Raw genomic sequence first — 23063 nt, forward strand, 5'->3', positions numbered from 1 at the left:
CCTTTTATCATTTGAGGAACATAGCCAGAATCGGACAAGTTTTGTCAAGCGACACTGCAGAGGTTCTTGTCCATGCATTTGTGTCTTCCCAACTCAGATATTTCCGTGACGCACACAGACAGTCCGTGGGAAAGCGCCAAGTCTAGTGTGTGACCTTTTTCATGCATGGGACCAGTAACCCACTGGGTCAATTTAAAAGCGTCAATAATATTTAAAAAATCCTTGACCAGAAGTTTAGAGTCACAGCAGACATGGATGTTAAAATCACCAAGGATTAAAAAACTGTCGAATTCAAGAACAATTCCAGCCATAAAATCTGAAAACTCTTTGATAAAATCCTTATTAAACTTGGGAGCTGGAGATCAAAACTAGAAAATGAATCGTGCTGTAATGTGTGATGGCAATGAAATCGAGCGTTGAACAAGCCAACCCCCTACCAGAGGACCGAGGGAGGCTGAAAAATGAGCAATCAGGAGGAACCAGTTCCGAAAAAGCTACAGAGTCACCGGGTTGAAGCCATGTTTCTGTCAGAAACAAAGTCCAGCTGTTGGGACTTTAGGAAGTCATTTAATACAAATGTCTTGTTTGCTAAAGCTCTTACATTTAGTAGAGCCATTTGAAGGGTGTAGATTCTAACATCAGATGCTCCGGCTCGGTTAAGCTTGCAAAGATTTCTGTGGTCTACACCAGCGGTCTCCAACCTTTTTTGTGCCACGGACCGGTTTATACCCAACATTATTTTCACGGACCGGCCTTTAAGGTGTCGCGGATAAATACAACAAATACAACAAAATAAAACCAGTACTGGAAAAAAAGATTTATTCATAACACACGTGAAAAGACCCAGGAAAACCGAGTTATTGATAAAAACGATAACAAAATAACGCTGAAAACCGACAAAAACCCTGAAAACCATACATTTCACACCTGAGCCTCAAATCTCACGGCCCGGTACCAAACAACTCACGGACCGGTACCGGTCCGAGGCCTGGGGGTTGGGGACCGCTGGTCTACACCACATCCACGGGTCCGAGGCCGCTTGGGGAAATAAAATGCTGACCGCACTAAGCTGGTCAGCATAATGATGCAATGTGTGCTAGGGCTGTTCAATATATATCGGATGACGATATAAAAACGTCTATTTCATTTTACGCTATCGTTTGATTCGTGGTGTTGCAAAATAAACTGTTTACAGCAATATTTGTTCATGGTTCTGATGTCACTGTAGTGGCTGTATTCATTTCTTAAAGTTCTCTCTTTCTCTTATATTTAATATAACCACACTACTGACAGACAAGCGCCTGTTTTTATGCGTTGTGGTTAGCAACAACGACGGTAACAGCATCGGGTGTCCGCTTGTTTATGTTCCACATAAACCTTTCACAATAAAGCTCAAGATCCTGTTGAGACTTTTCAAAATAAAATGAATCACGTGAAAGAGCAGATTATTTACGGATGAGAAGTAAAAAAGAGCCGCCAGGTGCTAAAAAATAAACCTTAGACTCAAACGTTAGAACAGGCTTTTCCCCGCAGCACGCCGTGTAATAAATACTCACAAAGAAAACGGCGGCCGTTACAACTTATGTCTAAAAATGTGTCGTTTCATGCATCGGTTAAAACACTCGACTCCAGCTACATGACGCGCAGCTGGAAACACTTCACGCAAGTCGAGATTCACAGAATTTACAGAAAATGTTACATTTTTGTGATTTATATCGTTATCGGGACGATAGATGTCTTATATTGGGATATGAGGTTTTGGTCATATCGCACAGCCCTAATTTATGCCCACAAATGGCATCGGGACCACCAGCTTTAACCCTCTGAAATTAGAGATGATTGACACTATGGAGCCTTGCTCTTAAAAACAGACATAGATGTAGTGCTGCCTGTGAAGCTGGATTTAAGACACAAGTGCTTAAAGTTTTCAGAACACATCAGCTTGTCATTACAGAACTTGACATTACTGGGTTGGTTGTTTGCAGCTAACAGACTTAAATTAGTTTATGTTAGCGATGTTGTTGTTTAGCTAGCTGCACTCACATGGGAAAATCCAGCTGTTAGGATTTGTAAAGCACATTATAAATGAGAACAGCGGAGAGCCCAGTCACCAGACAGACAATTTGGAGTCCAACACTTTAGGTTTTCCTCACTACGCTGTGTGTAAATCAGTCTCCAGCTTGTTGGTCCAGGGAACGACCTGTCACCCGATTCAGACAGGCTCTCCATCACACGGGCCCAATTTAAAGTGCTTTACACACCCAAACATTACAACTAACAGCTGGATTTTTGTGTTTCAGTGCAGTTGGAATAAAAACATAAAGCCACTTACTGCTTAAGAGACAGTTGCTCGTTGGTAGTCTCTGCTTTACGGTCAAGATGAAAAGGAATACCAAACCCTGTCAGTTCCAGGTCCTTGCCCCAGTACACAAGTGTTCCTCATTTCATGTTTAAGTGAGTCAAGCTTATAGCTTGTTAAGCTTATAGCAGTCTCTAAGGTTTGTGTACCTGAGTCGCCTTCGAATTTCACCCATTCTCCCTCTTTTCCTACATGAAGATTTTCCGTACAGTCTGAGCTCTGGAGGAATATTCACCGGCTTGACTCAGCTGATAGACCATAGTGACAGGAGGAACCCTCATCTAAGAATGAGTTTACATGTTGGTCGTGGCCTGATATACAGTTCTGCTCAAAAGCAAGAGGAGATAAGACCACAAATAACCTCATTATCAGTAAACCGGCTGACCCGACCGATCATTTTTGGCAAATACTGGAAAGCACATCTGGTACCAGAATTATATAGAGGGATATAAATGTATATAGATTCCATCTCCACAATGAGTCCTAATGGCCACGTTTGCTATCATTACACCTTACTGTAACAAGCATAGCATATGTAAGCATATATGTCTCTGTGTATATTATCTCCTAACCTAATGGGCCAGTCTCAACAAAACTTTGTACACATATGCAGGTTATTGACATCTATATATGCTTTATTTTTTTGAAAGCATTTATGATAAATTCCAGTTGTTTTGATTTTCATATTCATCATCACCTGTGAATGTAAGCTACATTACGTTCTGTTTTTGTTTGTTTTTATGTTTAATGGCGATCGCCCTTATGTAACTTCAGTCACCACTCAAAAAAGTAAAGCAGTCAGAAATGTGTTGCATTATCAATGCAGAGAAGCATGGATAAGAATTGCACAGTTCGAGACAGAACTGCAGTGGAACCCCGATTTACAAAATTAATTCGTTCCTTTCGTAAGTCGAAGTACCCATCGTGCCTTTTTGACTGATGCTGAACAATAGGCTAATTGCTAACTAGAACAACAATACGTCGTTCAAGTGCAACAGCGAAGCGCAAGTATGGAAGCCAAGGGATTGTCACATGATTCTGAAGGCATTGTAGAGCTCAGCCAATCAGAAGCCAGCAGATTTCCCGAGTAACGAAATCAGAGTCAAGTTACGAAGGCACTGAACCTTGCCGTTCAGTGCCTTCGTACCTGTAACTTGAATTTTTTGTGAAACGGGGTATTCGTAAGTCGGGGTTCCACTGTACTTATAGAACTAGACTATCAATAATTATGATTGTGTTGTTGGAGAAAAGATAAATGATTATTGCAAGCTTAGCAGGTTATGCTGTGACTAAAAGGTTGTGAATTATTATGCTCTGCCTGACTCAGCTGGTTATGTTTATGGTGTTTCAAACAGGTGTTGCCAACAGGGAAGATGCCAAGTGCCCTCAGGCGGGCAAATTTTGTAACATCGACTCTTATAACCAGGTTAAATGATGTTACTCTTGTCCCTTGTTTCTTTATTGGCTGGTATTGATACTGATTGACTGATGTATCAGTCAGGCTCAATGTTGGACCTGATATTGAGTTTTGGTGAACAACCACCAAATATAAGTTCAACACTTGGAATCGTCTCCAGATGCAGCTTCATTTGCTTGTTATTTCATGAAAAAATAATTTAATGCAATACTGGCCAACCCCTTATGGGCCTTTGTTGGCTGACTGTGTTTTCTGATAATGTGTATGTAGTGTACCCTTGAGATAACACTTCTGTAATGTTTATTTTCAACAGCTCCCAGATGGGGTGAATGTGTCGAAAGAAGCAAGAAGAGCCATATCCCAAGCAGCCAGTGTGTTTGTGTTATATGCCACCTCCTGGTAAGAAGTAATAAATCCCATTTACATAATGTGACCACTATTTATTTATTTTAGCAACTATAATAGGGGCGGGCGATATTTCGAATATACTTGCTGTATCTCGAGTTTTTCCACGTATGATGGTTAAAATGGCTTAAACATAATCATCGAGTATAGGTTGCCATGGAAATATTAAGCTGTCTGCATTTAAGTCAGTTTTTATTTTCTCTCACATGCTGTGAATTCATCAATAACCCCCCTGCCCAACACTGCCCAATGCACTGAGCAAGCGTGTTTATATATATTTATATAGAGAAAAATATGTCAAAGTACGGTAATTTGCAAAACATGCCGTAAAACTATTGGCGCAAAAGGTAGCAGTACCACGAAATTATTCCACCAGCTGAAAAGTCATCCACTGCAAAATTAAGACTGTTTTAAACTCGGCATGTGAACGTCTCCCCACACACCAAAGACAACTTTAAACCCGCTGTCATATGAGCTACAACGCCTATCGGCAAGAAGCTGAGACTCTGAGGTTTCTGTGGACCACACATGCTGATATTTTCTTTAAAAGAACAAACAAACAAACAAACAAACAAACAAACAAACAAAATAACCTCACTTCACTGAGGCTTACACTGCAGCTCACCCCCTTTGCCCCCAGGGGGTGTTGGGGCTCAAGACATATCACGAAATATATCATGTTTTGCGGTACAGCCACACACACAAAAAAAATTGCGATGTTGCATTTTCCTCATATCGCCCAGCCCTAAATTATAATGACTCCGAGATACATGCACATATATTTATTAGGGGTGCAACGATACACAAAATTCACGGTTCGGTTCGATACTTTGGTGTCACGGTTCGATATTTTTTCGATACAAAAAAATGTTCATGCCTTTTTAATTTGTCATTTATTAAAATTATAAATATATATTTTAACTCAAAAGTACAGTTTTTAAATTTAATGTTGCTGAAACAACAAAGTAATAAAATAATCTATCTGATGGAGAAATCACTCATCTTTGGAAAAGAGAGTTTATTACAGAGAAATGGCTCTTTCAAAATAAAAGCTATACTATACGCTTCTTCTGGGCTATATTCTCAGCAGCATATTAAACATATCAGGTCCCCATAAGGAGAATCCTGTGCTAACGGCTGTCTAAATGACTCGGGTAAAGTTTGTAGCATGCTGCTTGTTGTTTTTGTCTGCTTCCACTTGTCTTTGCACTAGGATGATGTCGGACGTAAATGTGCAGTCATATTCGTTGTGTTCCCACTAGTGCTGTCAGCTTAATCTCGTTGAAATGACCTTAACGCCACAACACGGCAAATCGTGCCGTGGGGCTGGACGGTGAGACAAATTGAGCATTGCGTGGCACATACAATGTTTTACTTTTAGTCCATGACGCGCTTACCTTCAGGGTCATACTTCACATGAAAACCAAAATAGTTCCAAAGCCAGATCTGAATGAGGGTGGGGGAGGTTCAATTTGCCATGTTGCAACGAGCTTAGCTTCTGTCTTGCTAGCTTGCGCTGCGCTCAGTGGATCTGCGCTCGACAGTGCAGCCTAGGCGGAGTAGTCGAACGCAGATCCACTGAGCGCTCAACACAGACAGCATCGTCAGAAGAAAGTTGATAAAATAAATTAAAAATTTTGTATTGTTCGATACATATGCGTACCGAACCGAAAGCACTGTATCGAACGGTTCAATATCGATACGAATATCGTTGCACCCCTAATATATTATATATATTTTTGTACTTTATTTATCAGAAATTCTGTTTTTAAATTTTTTTTTTATACATAGAATAAAAGTTTATCAAGAGTGCATGTAATTTTGTTGTGCTTTTGGCACGACAAAATCAATTTTTATTCTAATTTCCAGCACAGCAGCAAGCTAAGAATGCTATGATGTGAATGTTAATTCACAAACACTGAATCAAACAACTGCTTCAGTTTAAATGTTTTATTGTTTCCCCCCTGCTTTTTTTTTTTTTTTTTTTTTCCTTCATTGTCTCCTCAGCGCAAATAATTTTGCTATGAAGGCCAAGCGAAAAACTCTGAATGCAGGAGATGTCTTGGCTGCAATGGAGGAGATGGAGTTCGAAAGGTTCCTGGAGCCCCTCAGAGAAGCTTTGGAAGGTGAAACTTTGAAAATACTCTCAGCTTTTAAAGATATTTTAATAAGTCCACAATAAGTTCAGTGACATCAGGACTTTTATTCATTTCCTTGTGAAGTTGTGAAAACAACACTAATGTTTGTATTAGGGATGTTTTTGTGACTAGTTTCTAAATGAGTGGCACAAAAAGTAAACTCGCCAGACTAAAACTGAGAAACGCTCAGATATCAAGTGAAATTTGAGAACGTTTAATGGAAAATGTCAAAAACTAATAACAGACAACTCTAAAGCAAAAAATACACTCTGATAGTAAGTTAACTTTAATATTTATTTATTGCCCCAAACCTTCTAAACAGAGGGATTTTAAACCATTTATCACATTCTTCAATAGTATATCATGCTTTTTAACAATGCAGCACCTCTCATTGTGCATCATCAACCTTACACATCCCCAGACAGACAACGAAGAAGGAAACACTTGAAACACAATGATGTTAAATTGCGACTAAGTAGTGTGGTACATGCACTATAACTAATAGATGTAATCTCTCCAGCGTGTCCCGGGTCTACGCTGGGGCCGCCTCCTGGTAAGACATGCCCATCTGGAGCTTAGTGGGCTCCTTTCAATGTGGAGAAGTAGCAACTCTACCTTGAACCCCTAACCAATGAGTGAAATCCTCACCCTATTGCCCATCCACCTTTTGGAGAAAGCTAATTTCCTCATTAAACATTAAAATCACATGTTGACCCTTTTTAAAAAAAAAAAAAATGTATTTATTTATTTTTTTAGTCAGTATCATCAATTATGTCAACAAATCATCATCGCAGCCCTAAAGTAAAATATAATTAACTGCAAGTAACAGCAGGTGTTTGTATTTGTCAACAGTGTATAAACAAGGACAGAAGGGAAAGAAGGTGTCTGAGCAGAAACGGAAAGATAAAGAGAAGAAGGTCGACACAGAGAATAATAGGAGCAGAGATGAGGAAGGAGAGGACGACGATGAGCGCATGGAAGAGGAGCCTGAGGTCGAGAATGAAGCCGAGGAGGAGGAAGAGGTGGAGAACTGATAACATTCTCCCCACAGAGAACTCCGTCACATACTCTGAGATAATTCCTGGCCAAATGGGATATGTGTGTGTGCAGCTCAGCGTCACCATGTATCAAATGATAATGAAATGTGAACTGAAAACGGGTGACTTCTAGCCTGAAAACATGCAACACAAAGCACAAAGAAGTCACCTGTCTAGATATGTCATGTGACCTCCAATTTTGGATAAAAGAATAACAGACAAAAAAATGCACATTTGATTCTGCTCCCTGATGTGACAGTTTTTCTACATGACAATGAAGGGAATATGTCTGGTTTTCAGACAAAATAAAACATTTAAAAGATGTCATCTTGTTCAAACGTCTCCCCAAAAAATGTATATTAAATTGCAATGAATAGAATTGAAAACTGTTACCTTTTATCTGTTAAGAATTGAAAAGATGAAATGAAATCACTGATTTCTTTGCATAGTCTCCTAAGCCAAAGTTCTGAAAGTAGAGTTGGAACACGTGTTATCATATAGGAACTTTAAGGCAGATTCTGGCAACATTTGGATTTAAATCTGCGAGATTGAAGTTGTCACTAATATTGGGTACAAAAATGCATGTTTACAGCTTATCCCACAACTACAGCTGAGGTGCATTGAGACAGTGAGCTGCTGTTGGGTTTTATACCTAGAGAAACTAGTTGTTTTGTTGTTTTTGAACCATTTATACTTTTGTAGACTTGTATACAAGTTGCTAAGATTTTTAATAAATTTGTATAAAAAGCATACTTGCAAGCTTTGTCTTGATAAAACCGGTACCTTGGGCTGCTTCTAAAAAAAGCAAAGGTGGGGCTGTCTCTAACCAGGTAATGCATGTCCAAATGGTAAATAGTCTGGCTTTTGTATAGTGCTTTCCTGCTCTACGTGAGCACTGAAAGCACTTTATACAACTTGCCTTATTCTCCCACTCATACATGCATTTGTCCTCCTTTTTTCCAAGTAAGTGTTTTCTAGCGTTCACGCAAATTCGTACTCTGATGGATGCATCGGAGAGCAACTTGATACCTTGCACAAAGATGTTCAGTATGCAGACTGTGTGCGGTCAACCTTCCACCAACCCTCTGATTAGTAGATGACCTGCACTACCTTCTGAGCCTAAAGGATGTCAGCCACTAGCCACTTTTTAGCCCACAACATGGGCTAAAAATTGGACAATGGAAAAAAAAAAAACGTTATCTGGTCTAATGTTTCAATTTCTACTGTGACATGGGCACACCATGCGGCCAATCGCATACAAAGACCAACTGGGATCATACCATTTTGTGAAAGACAGAAACAGTGCAGATGTTCAGAATACGGCAAGTGTAGATGTACAGGCCAGGTAGAGAAACGAGGGAGTGGATTTAAATGCAAGGTTGTCAGGAAAAATTGAAGAAAAGAGTGAAAATGTAAAATCGGCAGCATCTGGCTGCATTTCAGTCATGCTGCAGACTGCAAAGCTGAGTGCAGAACTGATTCAATTAGGAGCTGGTTAAAGTGATACCTGTTTTTGTTTTCAGCTATTTTCCATTGTGGGGTTGACAAAAGGCTTTAACTTGTTCTGGTGCATGTTCTCTCTAGCAGTAGTAAATGTCTTTTATGAAAACACTGAATAAAAAATGGCGCCCTTGTGGAACCCCGCAGGGTAGGGAGGCAATGTTAGAGAACCTGTCGGTTCTAACAGAGATGGTCCGATTAGACAAGTAGGAAGAAAACCAGTCTATGGCATTGCCAGATACACCAGCCAAAACCTTAAGCCTATTAAGTAGGATTTTGTGGTCAATAGTTTCCTCCATTAAAAAAAATCATTATAGGCCATTATACAAGTGGTTTCAGTGGAGTGCTGCCTCTGAAATCCAGAGTGAAAAGGGTCAAAAATCTCTAATCTTTCTAGTAAAGATCTGAACTGATTTTCTAAAATTTTTTCTAATAATTTGCTTATAAATGACAATTTTGAAATAGGCCGATAATCATCAGTAGAGCTGGCATCAAAATTCAGTTTCTTCAATGTGGAGTTGCCTCAGCATGTTAAAAATAGGATGGAACATGACCATGCCTCTGTGAACTCTTGAAGATAGATAGCAATGTGGGGCCGATGCTGGTGAGCGTCCCAGACAGGACAGGGAGGTAATATATCTAAGGAGCACGATGAAGATTTAATTTGACCTGTTACTTTAGTTAAGTCATTCGGTGTAACTGGAGTAAAAGAAGTGTGTCCTTATCTCCCAGAGAAGGCCAAGTTGTTGTCAACAAAGAAACCTACACACAGAAATCCACTGAAAATGGAAACATCAGCCAAAATATCAGCAGGGATTTAATAATATAACTTTATGAACTCTGTGAAAATGATTTCCACATTATTTATTGTATACATTACAGCATTCAGGGCCTTTATAGACACAGACCCTACAGAGAAAATAATAATAATAATAATAATAATAAACTGAATTAATTTCAGCCTTGGTTTTTATTAAATATATTTTATTAATAACTACATTTCATATATAATATCTGTATCTTTACCATACTTTTGACTAGGTATGGCACTGTGTTAGTAGTTAGTTAGTAGATTTAGTAGTTGGTACCTGGTTAGTACTTGACTCATTGGCAAGTACTGTGGTAGTCAAGCAGTCTGTTATTTTCTCCAGTGGCATCATTAATCTTAGTTTTTGACATTTTTTTCCCCAAAACTCTGATATGATATATACCTTGAATGTACCTACCTACATTCAAGGTAGGTACATTCAGTTCACCTACCTTGAATGTACTGATGAATTAATGTTTGTGCCTTTTTCAGACAGCGATTAGTCTTTAACATTTTAAACTTGAATCACATTACACAACATCAAGGATTTATAATTAATCATTCTGTTTATCATTAATCATCATTTTCAATATTTCTGATCAGTTTTGTCCTCTATCAAATGAAAACAAATGTGCTTTTCTTTTAAAAACAGACTATTTAACATAACTCCAAACCTTTGAGCAGGTGTGAGTAATATCTAGGTTTTAAATTGTTTGCCACATTTCCTTTCAGCTCATAACAGAACAAAAAACTGCAGCAGACTAAATCTGATTTCCATTGGTCAGCATGATCCTCCTGTTCTATTTTGGAAATTCAGAAAAAATAGCCTCAAACAAACCTGTGAGCAATGCTCTCATCGTATCATTTTCACAAGGAAAATACACTTTGAAATGATCGTTCTCCTCTCAGGAGGACTGAGCTCAGGTTAAATTGGATTGTTTACTGTAGAGGTGATTAATCAGTTTAATCTTTAAAACGTCAGGATCTCTGCAGAGGTAAACATTAAAATATCTGGAGAACATCAAATACTAAGACTGGACTCGGGGTGCTTATACAGCAGTAAGGAGAACTCATATAATTTACAGCTGATGGGACTCATGAGTGTGATCGCTTGGATGACTTCTAATTCTCAGCAAAGGACACAGATGTTAGTATCTCTAAGCAGGTCCTCATACAGACATGGTAATTTCTACAGAAAAAGCTTTGTGATCAAGAATTATGATATTTATTCAATATCCATATTAGAGGAGTGTAAAAACACTCCTCTAATATGGATAATGAATAAATATCATAATTCTTGATCACAAAGCTTTTTCTGTAGAAATATGGATAATGCATAAATATCATAATAATATCATAATAATAACGATAATATGGCTGCACCATACCTAGTTAATCCTTTTTACACAAGCTAACAGACTCATGTATTGTTCTCATAATGTATGTGTTATTTCTTTGAAAAATAAAACACAGAGCTAACACAGAGATACAACCATTCACATCAACAGCCAAGTAGAGTAACCTCAAGGCGCTTTATATTGTCGACCCTAAAATAATACTGTGGTATGACTGAGACAGCGGGACCACAGATTCAGTGTTAAAGCCATTTTATTTATTCTGGCTGCAGCTCTCGGCTGTCAGCCGCACAGCACACCACAAAAACCAACACACAACAACCCACACAAAATAGTGTTCCCGTCTTTGTTTTGCACTTTTTTTTGTTTTCACAACCCTCATACGGTCAAGAGAAGCAAATCCACTAACCTTTAATCACGGAAGAGCTACGAACCACACTGTGAAGCATGGAGAAGGTGTGATGGTGTGGGGGTGCTTAGCTGGTGACACTTTTGGAGACTTATTCAAAATTGTAGGCACACTGAACCAGCAAGGCTACCACAGCATCCTTCAGTGTCAAGCCATTCCATCCAGTTTGCATTAGGTTTGGCCATCATTTATTTCTGATAAGTCTGGAGACTGTGCTGCCACTCCATGTTTTCAAGCTCACCATCTTGTTCTTTCTTCCTGAGGTAGTTCTGGCACAGCTTGGACTTGTGTTTTGGGTCTTCTTGCTGTAGGCGCACACCAGAGGGTCCTGCACGGTGCTGCAGAATGCTGTCGTAGCTGTTTTGGTTCAGGGTGCCTCTCACTCTGTATAAGTCACCGACCCTGGATCTAGCAAAACAGCCCCGGACCATCACACATCCTCCTCCACATTTGACGGTTGATGGCACACACTGTGGAACCATCCTTTCACCTACTTGATGGCGTACAAAGATCCTACGTGATGAACTGAAGATTTCAAATTTTGATTGATGAGCCCATAATACCTTCTTCCAGTCTTCAGTAGTCCAATGGTGGTGTTTCATGCCCAGGCAAGCCTCTGTCTTATTCTGAAGTCTTAGCGATGGCTTTCTTGCTGCAACTTGTCCTGTCAAACCTGCAGCTTGAATGAAGTCTTCTCTTTACAGTTGAAACTGAGACTTTCTTACGACCACTATTAAGCTGTGCTTGAAGCTGTTGTCCTTGTGAGCCGCCGATCACACAAGCTGTTAACTCTCAGAAACTTGAAATTTCTTTGAAATTTCTCTGTAGGAAAGATCTACATTTTTAGGTGTTATGATTGTTATCAAGAAATTCCATTGTTAATTGCCTTTTTCTCGCCATTTTTGTAGCAACACACTACTTTCTGCAGTACAATACTGTTCAATTGATACTGACGAGGGTATGGTACCACAGTGTATTCCAACACTGCTTTTATACAGACAGAGGGGGTTGTAATTAATCCAGAAAAGTTGGAACACCTGTAGGAATTACTCACACCAGCTTTCAAAGCTTCATGAACCGCCATTGCTGCAGAAGAGCTTTAAATTGTTAACCCATGTTTTCTTCCCTGAAAAAGGCCTGTTTGTATAATTCTGAAATATACATTATGTTTCAGTTTTGGTTAACCTTACCTTTTTTTAACCTCTAGCAGTTCACCTACCTTGAATGTACTTGAATGACTTGAATTGCAATAAATAACTGGACTTTCGATTGGTAGTGTCTATGTATATGTCTGTGCGTGTAACAAACCTTCATGGTGACATCTGCACACTGTAATGAAACACTACCTTTTTTTGTAAGACAGGCAGAAAGGCTGGGGCAATAGTACATGCTCACAGTTTTCACAAAATCTGATTAAGTTGTATACGCAAGTTTTTTTTTCTGTGCTTAGAAACTGCAATCTGTCCTCAGTGAGAGTGTCACACTGTTCTAAAATACTCCACAGTGTCTAGTTAGAGTCAGTAATTAAACAAGACATCTGCTAGAACGAGGAGCCAACTGAAAATGAAGCAAATTACTTTATTACTGCTGTTCAAAAAAATTGGATACGAGTGTAAAAGTTAATCCACTGCTCGGGTCAATTAAAGCCAAGAGAAACGCCTAAGTTAAAATTTTTCCTTTCCCTGTGATTGGATCACTAGCTGCCCAGTTTGCATGCCAAACTGTCCTTGGGAAAGATATAGGACCCCAAGTTGGACGGAAAACTCCTTTAAAAAGTGCTCGTTTCAATGAGGCATGTTGTGAAGTGCTTTGAGTACCTAAGTGAAAAAGTCATATATAAGAACTAACTCATGATAAAAAGAAATAAAGTGGACTAACTTAGTTGTAACATTTTATATTCTTTCTACTACTATGTTTAGTAGAAAGAACTTGAAGTCACTTTAAGTAGTCATGTATGATTTGATCAGTTTTTTACATCATTGTGGATGAACTTAGGGCCACTCTTCTTTACAGCTTTACTTAAGTTTATTTATGCTCAGCTCTCCTAAGGTCTGATGAGTGCAGTTCAGTTAGGCTTAGGTCTGCTCTTTGACTGGGCCTCCCTTTGAGAAGCAGTCTCAAAGGGAGTTCTGTAGCTCACATGTTGGAGCAGGTCATCTACTAATCAGAAGGGTAGGGTTCAATCCTTGGCTCCTCCCATCTGCATGCCAAATATCCTTGGGGAAAATACTAATGTCAAGTTGATCTCTGATGCATCCAAAATGTGAATGTGTGTGAATGTTAGATGGAAAGCATTGAAAAAACTGCTTGTATGAATGGATGTGAATAGGTGAATGGGGCATGTTGTATAGAGAAGAAGAGTGCCACTTGGTGATGATCAATTAATCAAGTATGTTTAAAAACCAGCACCTGGCTGCTGCATACCCTCTTGATTCCTAAGGTAACAGTATGGGTGTACTTAGTTTAATATGTCATGTGTTACTGTTCATCTAGCTGGCAAACCTTTAGGACACGCTAAAGATCTGATTATTTTTATGATGTCCTGATTTGTATAATAACCTGGAATTTAAAGATGGTATGTTTTTTTCACACAACCGAGAACAGAAAAGAAGACTTACTCACTGTGATGCATCAAAATCATGATTGGAGTGCATCCTTATAAACACATGTCAAATACCAACAGTCTGGTGTGGGTCTGGATTCGGTATAATCTTACACATAGGATGTCAGACCCTCAGGCTACCCTCTTGCTTGGCTCACCCACAGTTTTTTCTGTTTCTCTGTTTGGTCAGAGGCATTCATACCAGAGGCCTGTTCAAAGTCATTTGTAGAGCTCTAGCAGTCCTCATCCTGTTTCTTCTTGAACAATGGAGCAGATACCTTTATTGATGATGGCTTAACAACCATCTACAGACCTGTCTGGTTCTCCAAGAGTATGCCTGTCTCCTGGAATCTCCTCCGTGCTCCTGAGACTGTGCTGGCACCTTACAGTAATGCAAAACTCCAGTTAGCTTCAAGGCCTGTGATACACAGAATTTTTTAAACCACTTACAGGTCTGCATTTCTCATTTTTGCCATGGAACAGGATGTCCTGCTACGAACACAGCAGCAAGCACCTGGTTACCGTTCAAGCATTTAGATTCTGACGGGCAACCAATCAGAAGAATGTTGCCTTAAAACAACGTTCTTTTCTTTCCAAGAATAAAAATAATGAGCAATTAACTTTATAGTTGATCAGCAATCAAGAAGTTACAGCAATTCACAGACATAGATTGATTATAACTATATATTTGTTATTATATTATATAGTAGTAATAAAACAAATGAATCAGAATTTTGAACATATGTCAAATTAAGAACCATTTCAAAAATTGTTGATCAGCAGAAAGCTGGTATATGTTTGGTGAGAGTATTCACATCTCTCTGTTACTGTCCCTTTAAGCAGTCAGTGTAGACTGTGACTGGCCAGCTGAGTGAGTGAGTTTCAGCCTGTACTGCTGTAGTGTCGAGCCAGAGCAGCAGACAGCACAGGTGCTCAAGTAGAGCTCTCACCCTGATACACACACAAACACAGATTATTCACACACAATCGTGCACATTCTCTGAGTAGAGACAGCATGAGTACAGTGTCTGAGTCTCTAGATGGGAGCAGCAGGTCTCTGTCTGCAGCCAGGAGACACAAGAGTATCAGGAAAACCTCCAGGAGGATTTATTCTGCCTACCAGGACCACCAGGAGGGGTGAGTCTACTCTCTGTTCTTTCTTCACTCTTACTACTATCAGCACTTGTGGAACTCCTCGCTGCTCGGATCTCTCTGTCTATCTGTTTATAGCTGTTCTTTCAGAGCTTCAAGTTTCCCGTTAGTTACAAAATTTCTCATTTTTAAATGAAGTCAATAAGGGAAAACTGCAAAGATTTTTACATTCCTCTACAAATACATTTGTTTTGCTTGGCTCATTAATTAATATTACTAAAGAGTCTGACTCCTGGAAAGCAAACACAAAGAGGTACAGAGAGCATACAGATGAGTTTTTGTTTGATGTTTTAAATGTACTGCATGAATGATATATGGAAAAAATACCATCATTTGACGTCCCTTATTGATTATAATGCATATTTGCATAATAGCTTTGTGACAGTGAATATTGTTTGTGTATAGAAATGCTTGCATCGAGCTGTTCTTCTGTAATGGGGATATATTCAGTCATGACTTTTGCATTCCATATTTCAGCTAAAATAATTTATGTTACTCATTTATTACCATAAGTGTTTACACACAGAACAATTAGATTCACTCCTTTTGGAGATACAGCAAACAGCTGTCTTCTTCAATGCTTTCTTATTAAGAGTGAACTACAAATTTACTACAACAATTAACAACATAGCAAATGCATTTGTATTAATGGGCTATCTAATGGTAGAAAACCACTGGAGATACACTATTTGTAAGCTGTAAGTACTGCATCTGACAATCATATTGGTCATAGTTTTTGTCAGATAGTTTTCTGCATATGAAATCTCTCCTTTGTGGAAAATCAATGCACTGCTTCTGCATTCACCATCGACAAGGGTGTTTTTTGTTTAGGAAAAAAATTCAATAAAATAAAAATGAATAAATAGAAATAACAGCAACTGAATAATTTACTTGCGACCTACTTCACAGTTTCAGTTTAATTCAATAATCACATTAAAATAAGTTTAGATATCTCAACATACAGAAAACATAAACTTAAGTACAAGAATACCAGTGACAACCAAGACTTAGAGCTGCTAAATCTCATTCCCGGTGCTTCTAACTTGGCCTCATATGGCTCAAAGTAACCAAACATATGAAATGCCATGAGGCTGCTGCCTCATCAAGCTTTAATAAATGGCAGAAACAAAAAGAGATGGGAGCAATGGCTAAAAAAAATTAATTCCAAGAACCTTTTTCAAAATATGAAATCAGCAATTTCTTGAATATCAGCAGTCCATCATAGAGGCAAGATTGTAACCCAATCAACTGAACTTAGAAATACCTACATGTGCAAAAGAATGATTCATAATTGAAAAACAGGATTGTGATCTGTCCATCGCTCAGTTCTCATGCACATCCATTAGTGGGTTGGTGTGTCTTTGTGCATGTCATTATGTGTATTTGTCTCTGTCCGTGGCATGGCTTCTGACCTGGTCCCCTGGGGGTTGTGTCTGGGGTGGCTCGGGCCTCTTCTGTGTGGGCTGGAGAGGGGGGTGTTTGCCTGGTGGTTCTTGGTTTTCTTGGGCCCAAAATTACCATTTGTGATTGTTCGGGGTTCATTAGTTCTTATTGAATTGGCAGCTTGCATATCTTGCATATTTTGAAAACCACCATCCGTGCTGAAAAGTACAGTTGTGGCTGTAAAATCTGAGTGTGACACAAGTATTGGGTTTTCTAAAATTTGCTGCTTCACATCTGCAATTCACCCTGACATGCTGCCAATCAACTTCCTGTCTGATAGCAACCCATTCTTGAAAAATTAATGCGTGGAGTTTGTCAGAATTAGTGGGATTTTCTCTGTCTGCTTGCTTCTTGAGGATTGACCACAAGTTCTCAGTGGTCTGGGGAGTTTCCTAAACGACTTAGCTATAACTTTTGTTCAGCAGCTAGAATTAGTTTTGAAACAAGAATAGGACAACATTCCTCTCCCAAAAGTCCAGCACGTGGTCTCATAAGTTCCCAGGTGTTTAGGGAATGTCGTTAAAAAATGCAAATACTACACAACTGTAGATGTATCCCTGTCACGACTTTCCTTTATATGTTACATTTGCTCCATTTAAAAATGTTCTCACTTTATGACATTTTCAAATTATTTGCTTTTATTCACATTTAACACAGCCTCCCAACAATGTTTGTAACGGGGGTTGTATAAAGTGAGCCTGACTGGAAATATAGATTAATATGACACATCAAATGAAAAATATTATCTCAAAGTAGAGACATTGCAGCCATGTTTTTTTTCCACACTGAAACCTCTTAGATCCATTCTTTGTAACAGAGTAACACAGAACCATATTTCCCTTTGCCCGTGTGTCCTATTCTGTAGCTCCTCAGATGAAGAAGACAAAGTAGATGAGAGGGTGGACAGCAATGATCCAGAGGAGATGTTCCAAAACATTCAGTACCAGAAGGAGATCATCGCCAATATTCGGACTAGGCCCTGGCCAATGAGGCGCAAACTCAAAGTCCTAAAGTAACCATCTTTTTGATTGGGATCTCTGTGTAGACTGCTACTCTGTTGCTTTTCTTATTCTCTGTGTACTGTGTATATGGTATATATACCATATATATATAGGTTCCTAGATATATGCTCATACTGCAGACATATGAATAATTAAATATTCTTTTATCTGTCACTAACATACATACATATGTATGGTTTGAAGAGGACTGCATTACATTTAAAAGTGTTTCTGATATTACATACAAGAGTGGCATGCTTTTACAGAATGGCGAACAGAGATGGCCACCTTGCATTATCATACGCACACAAACAACACCACTTATTTCAGAAAAATTCAGCCAAAATTCAGAAGCAGTGTGCGAAAAACTAAGTGCACCCTTACAGCTTCCATAGGATAACTAGCACTGTTCAGTAAGTAAGATAAATTGGATCAGATTAAAACACAACATTTATGCTGCCTATCTGCACACTACACGGACATCTTCACATTTCTTGCCTCCTTCCTGGCTGAAGAATTGTAAAATATTATTTCTTCTGTAGTTAAATTGATATTTGCTATATTGCAAAAATTATTTATTATTAGCACACAACGACCAGCTGTGGAGGAGTTTTTCAAACCATTTCTTAGCAATAAAACATCATTAAAACACCTCGCCACAAATAAAACTGTATTATTGGAAAACTGTGCATAAAATATAAAAACCTAAAATGCACCTTTCTATATGGAGATTTCTGGTATAAGCTGGGAGGAGGATAGACCCACACAGCCTTATTTACTTAAAATAATAAAAATAAATGGCACTGTTACTGATGTGCTGAGGTTTTGCAGGCGGTCCTTAGGCGCACACTCACAGTCTCTTAGTGTTTACTGGTTCCAGACACAGGGAGAGCTCTGCACAGAAACAATGATTATTCCAGGGTAAGATGAATAGGCAGACAGAACGAATTGAGGCCAAGCACGTCACCTGGCTGATCCAACAATCTAGAGGTAGAGCAGGTCATCTACTGATCAGAAGCTTGGTGGTTGGATCCCTGGCTGATCCAGTCTCCATTCCAAATATCCTTGGGCTAACTCCAAGCTCTCTCTGATGCACTGGAGTATGAATGTGTGTAATTGGTAGATAAAAAGCCCTTAATCCTAGAAGAAAACGCTTGTATGAATAGGTGAATGAGGCATATATAAAATGGCTTGAGTGCTCTGGGAGAGTGGAAAAGTGCTATATAAGAATCATTTCATTTAACTCTGGGTACTCTAGCTTTGCAGTATAATTGTTATTTGTAATTTTAAATTGGCCATTAACTTTTGGTAGATGAAGTGCTTGAAGTGTATAAAATCACTCAATATCAATGGATGTATAATTCAAATCTGATTTCATCTTGATGCATGCTCAATCATCCAGGTAAGTAAATCTCCAAAGGTTGATTCTGTTCATCTGGACGTAGCATTTTGTGGGAGAAACGTTTCATCACTCATCCAAGTGCCTTCTTCAGTCTCAGCTGACTGCAGGTTTCCCCGATCTTAGAAACAGTACATTTGCACGAAACGTTTCTCCCACTGAAAACGCTGCGTCCAGATGAACAGAACCAACTTTTGGAGATCAAATCTGATTTGTTGTATAGCACTGTTTATTTGGTTAGTAGGACTAGAAAAGCACTACACTTTATTGTCAAAAATATTCACTCATCTATCTTCACATGCATATGAACTTGAGTGACATCCTATTCTTAAGCCATAGGGTTTAATATGGTGTTGCCTTTATAGCTATAACAACTTGAACTCTTCTGGGAAGGCTTTCCACAAGGTTCAGGAGTGTGTTTGTGTGAATTCGGACCATTCTTTCAGAAGCATATTAGTGAGGTGAGACACAAGTGTTGGACCACAAGGCTTGGTTCACAACAGGGTCCAGTCTCTGGACCTTACTTTGTGCACTGGTGTGCAGTCATTTTGGAACTGGAGGGGCCATCCCCAAGCTTTTCCCACAAGGTGTAGAGCATGAAATTGTCCAAAATGTCTTGGTATGCTAAAGCATTAAGAGTTACTTTCTGAAAAACAAGCTCACATCGTAATCCCTGCTCAACCAAACTTTACTCTTGGCATAATGCAGTCAAACAAGTACTGTTCTCCTCGCAAATGCCAAGTCCAAACTGATGGAGATGGAGAAGCATGATTCTTTACTCCAGAGAACACATCTCCACTGTTCTGGAGTCCAATGCATCCAATGCTTTGCACTTCACTTGGTGATGTAAGGCTTGGATGTAGTGGGCATGGAAACCCATTCCATGAGGCTGTCTGCAAACTATTCTTGAGCTAATCTGAAGGCCATGAAGTTTGGATGTCTGTAGCATTAGACTCTGCAGAAACCTGGCAACCTCTGTGCACTATGCATCTCAGCATCTCTTGACCACACTCTGTAATTTGTATACCCCACCACTTTGTGGCTGAGTTGCTATCGTTCCCAATCATTCCCACTTTGTTTTAATACCCAGCAAGGACATTTCACAAGTGGACTTGTTGCACAGGTGGCATCCTATCATAGTACCACATTGGAATTCAGTGAGCTCATGAGAATGAATCATTCTTTCACAGAAGCATTAGTAGCAGCCTAGGTGCTTGATTTTAAACCGCTGTAGCCATGGAAGATGCCGAGATCAGATGAGATCGGGCGCGCTCAGGATGGTATGGCCGTAAGATAGTTCAATGCATCCATAGCATACATTTACACTGCTTTGCAGATGACACCCAACTCTATCTGTCCATGAAGCCAGATAACACACACCAATGAGTTAAACTGCAGGAATGTCTTAAAGACATAAAGACCAGGATGGCCGCTAACTTTCTGCTTCTTAATTCAGATAAAACTGAGGTCAGTGTATTCGGCCCTGAAAATCTGGTATATGGACCAGGTGACCATAAATCCTCCCTTAGTCATGCTGCAATAGGCGTAGGCTGCCGGGGATTCCCATGATGCATTGAGTATTTCCTTTTCAGTCACCTTTCTCACTCACTACCCACATAGCAAGCAGGTCTGGCCCGGATCTGGTATCAAGCCGGCACTGCTGGTTTACTTCTGGCATGATAAGACGTATGTCATCCAGATATGGGCCAGGTCTAGTAATGACGCCACTGTTTATGTGATGGCATGCCACATCTGGCCCGATTGTGGTTTGATTTATGTGGCCCAGGCTCATAGAAAACAGGTCTTCCCTGGATCTGGCGTCAAACTGGCACTTCTGACTGATTAGTGTCATGGCAGGGTGTATGCCAACTAAATGTGGGCCAGGTCTGGTAATGATGGCACTATTTATGTTCCTATTTTTCTGTTTCAGTCAGAAGACCCAAATGCCATGTTGCAATATGATATTGCTATGGTAGCCAACGTTTCAAATGCAGATTTGACAGGTTTGTGAGTGTACACTTTATCCAAAACCTAGTGAGGTTTTACTCATCTTTGCCAGTGGCTGGCTGTAACTCAGGAGGTAGAGCAGGTTGCCGACTGATCGGTTAGTGGTTCGATCCCTGGCTTCTCCAATCTGCGAGTCTGTGTATGAAAATAGTTAGGAAGCACTCAGTCTAGAGAAAGTGTGCGATTGGGTGAATGTGGCATGTTGTATAGAGCACTTTGAGTAATCCGGGAAAGTAGAAAAGTGCTATATAAGAATCAGTGCATTCACTGTCTGAAGAGAGTTTCGTCATGTTACTTTTGCACTATTATGTTCCGGCACATGTTGTTATTACATGGCTTGATTAAGTTACACATTAGGCTGACATCTGGGCCAGCAGTGTGTCTGCCACTGGCCCGTGGCTGCACACAACTTACACATGGCCCACATACCACAAAGAATGACGGCCCTTTGGTGGCCCAGATCAGGTTTACCGGAGGTAATCCACACATGGGCCAGCACAGGACCACCAATGTGTCTGCAACTGGCCTTGTGCTGGCCCATGTGTGGATTACCTCTGGTAAACCTGATCTGGGCCATACCAATTTTGCTATGTGGGTATGTGTTAACAGACCTCTCTGCATTGAATCATATCTGTTATTAATCTCTGTCTCTCTTCCACAGCATGTCTTTCATCCTGTCTTCCTTCTCTCTCCCCAACCGGTCGCAGCAGATGGCCCCCCCTCCCTGAGCTTGGTTCTGCTGGAGGTTTCTTCCTGTTAAAAGGGAGTTTTTCCTTCCCACTGTTGCCAAAGTGCTGCTCATAGGGGGTCATATGATTGTTGGGTTTTTCTCTGTATGTATTTTTGTAGGGTCTACCTCACAGTATAAAGCATCTTGAGGCACTGTTGTGATTTGGTGCTGTATAAATAAAAGTGAATTGAAATGGAAGATGGATTGGAACACTCCAAAAGTTGATCCTGTTCATCTGGACGTAGCGTTTTGTGGGAGAAACATTTCATCACTCATCCAGGTGACGTCTTCAGTCTCAGCTGACTGCAGGTTTCCAATCTTATAAACAGAACATTTGCATAATGACTGAAACCAGCCCACTGAAGGAACAATGGGCTGGGAGGTCAGTTCCTTAATCTTAATTATGCAAATTCTCATGACCATTGATCAACAACAATGGATTGGAACACTTAAAGTCACTTTGATGTGTCAGTGAATACTTTTGGCAATATAGTGCATATTAAAGCAAGCAAATTATACAAAAGCATTCTAAAGTCAAATATAAGGGCATCTGTTGCAAAGCTAGGCCAAAATTGTGTAATGGTGCAATTGGGACAATGATCCCAAGCACACCAGCAAATCTACTACAGAACTGTCAAAGTTTCAGAGGACTCAGATGCAGCTGAGAAAGGTTCTACAGGGCTTAATGAACAATTTCAAGAATGACTCCAGCAAAAATGTTTACTACAATTCTTTCACGAGTCAGGATATCACTTTTTCCACAGGGCCAGCTTTGCAATGTCAAATCCTCTAGAACAGTTTGCAACTGAGAGTGTGTGAGAGACTTGGCCAGACAGGTAAGTACTCAAACAACACAGCAGCTAGGTTTTGACACAGAGTAGGGCAACAATGTGGTGACAAATGGAGAGGAAAGTACTGCCAGTGACAGGAAACAGATAAGCCTGTTTTAAGCTGGCTGAAACAAGTTAAGCATATACACACACACAGGGTGATATGTCATGCAATTACATGGCACGTTACACTGTAATTTTAGAATGTGGTAAATACCAGATTATTTTTAATTATTTCCTTGTACATAAAACCTTGGAACTAAAGGAAGGTGGGAGGGTTTTCACATCACTGTACACGAAGAGCATATATGAGGGACACATTTAATTTTACCTTCACCAATTATATCTTTTTGCATAAGGAAATATAATTTTTTTGATAGTATCAACAAATAGTACCGACTGACTGAGTCCAAGGAGACTACTAACAGAGAACAAGCTGAGCCACAGAGAGACAGAGGGAGTAGATAGAGA

General features: G+C 39.6%; 2 protein-coding genes across 2 annotated transcripts in view; both read left to right on the plus strand.

Annotated features, from left to right (window-relative positions):
* Positions 1–4062: 4062 nt before the first annotated feature.
* On the plus strand, positions 4063–8106 carry pole3 (polymerase (DNA directed), epsilon 3 (p17 subunit); the record flags this gene model as incomplete). Its single annotated transcript, XM_042216423.1, has 3 exons — positions 4063–4175; positions 6189–6307; positions 7172–8106. Coding segments are annotated over 3 exons (414 nt in total), but the record flags the coding sequence as incomplete, so codon positions are not given.
* A 2868-nt stretch (positions 8107–10974) lies between these two features.
* Positions 10975–23063, plus strand: part of LOC102302543 (transmembrane channel-like protein 3) — a 44023-nt gene continuing 31934 nt past the window's right edge. Inside the window, exons 1-2 of the mRNA XM_005951536.3 lie at positions 10975–15167; positions 17491–17637. Of these exons, the coding sequence (XP_005951598.1) occupies positions 15046–15167; positions 17491–17637 (269 nt within the window). The 5' untranslated portion in view covers positions 10975–15045. The remainder of the gene's footprint in view (positions 15168–17490; positions 17638–23063) is intronic.

The sequence above is a fragment of the Haplochromis burtoni genome, unplaced genomic scaffold (genome assembly GCF_018398535.1).
Source record: "Haplochromis burtoni strain Fernald_Lab_line unplaced genomic scaffold, NCSU_Asbu1 Contig_1047, whole genome shotgun sequence".
Classification (NCBI taxonomy): domain Eukaryota; kingdom Metazoa; phylum Chordata; class Actinopteri; order Cichliformes; family Cichlidae; genus Haplochromis; species Haplochromis burtoni.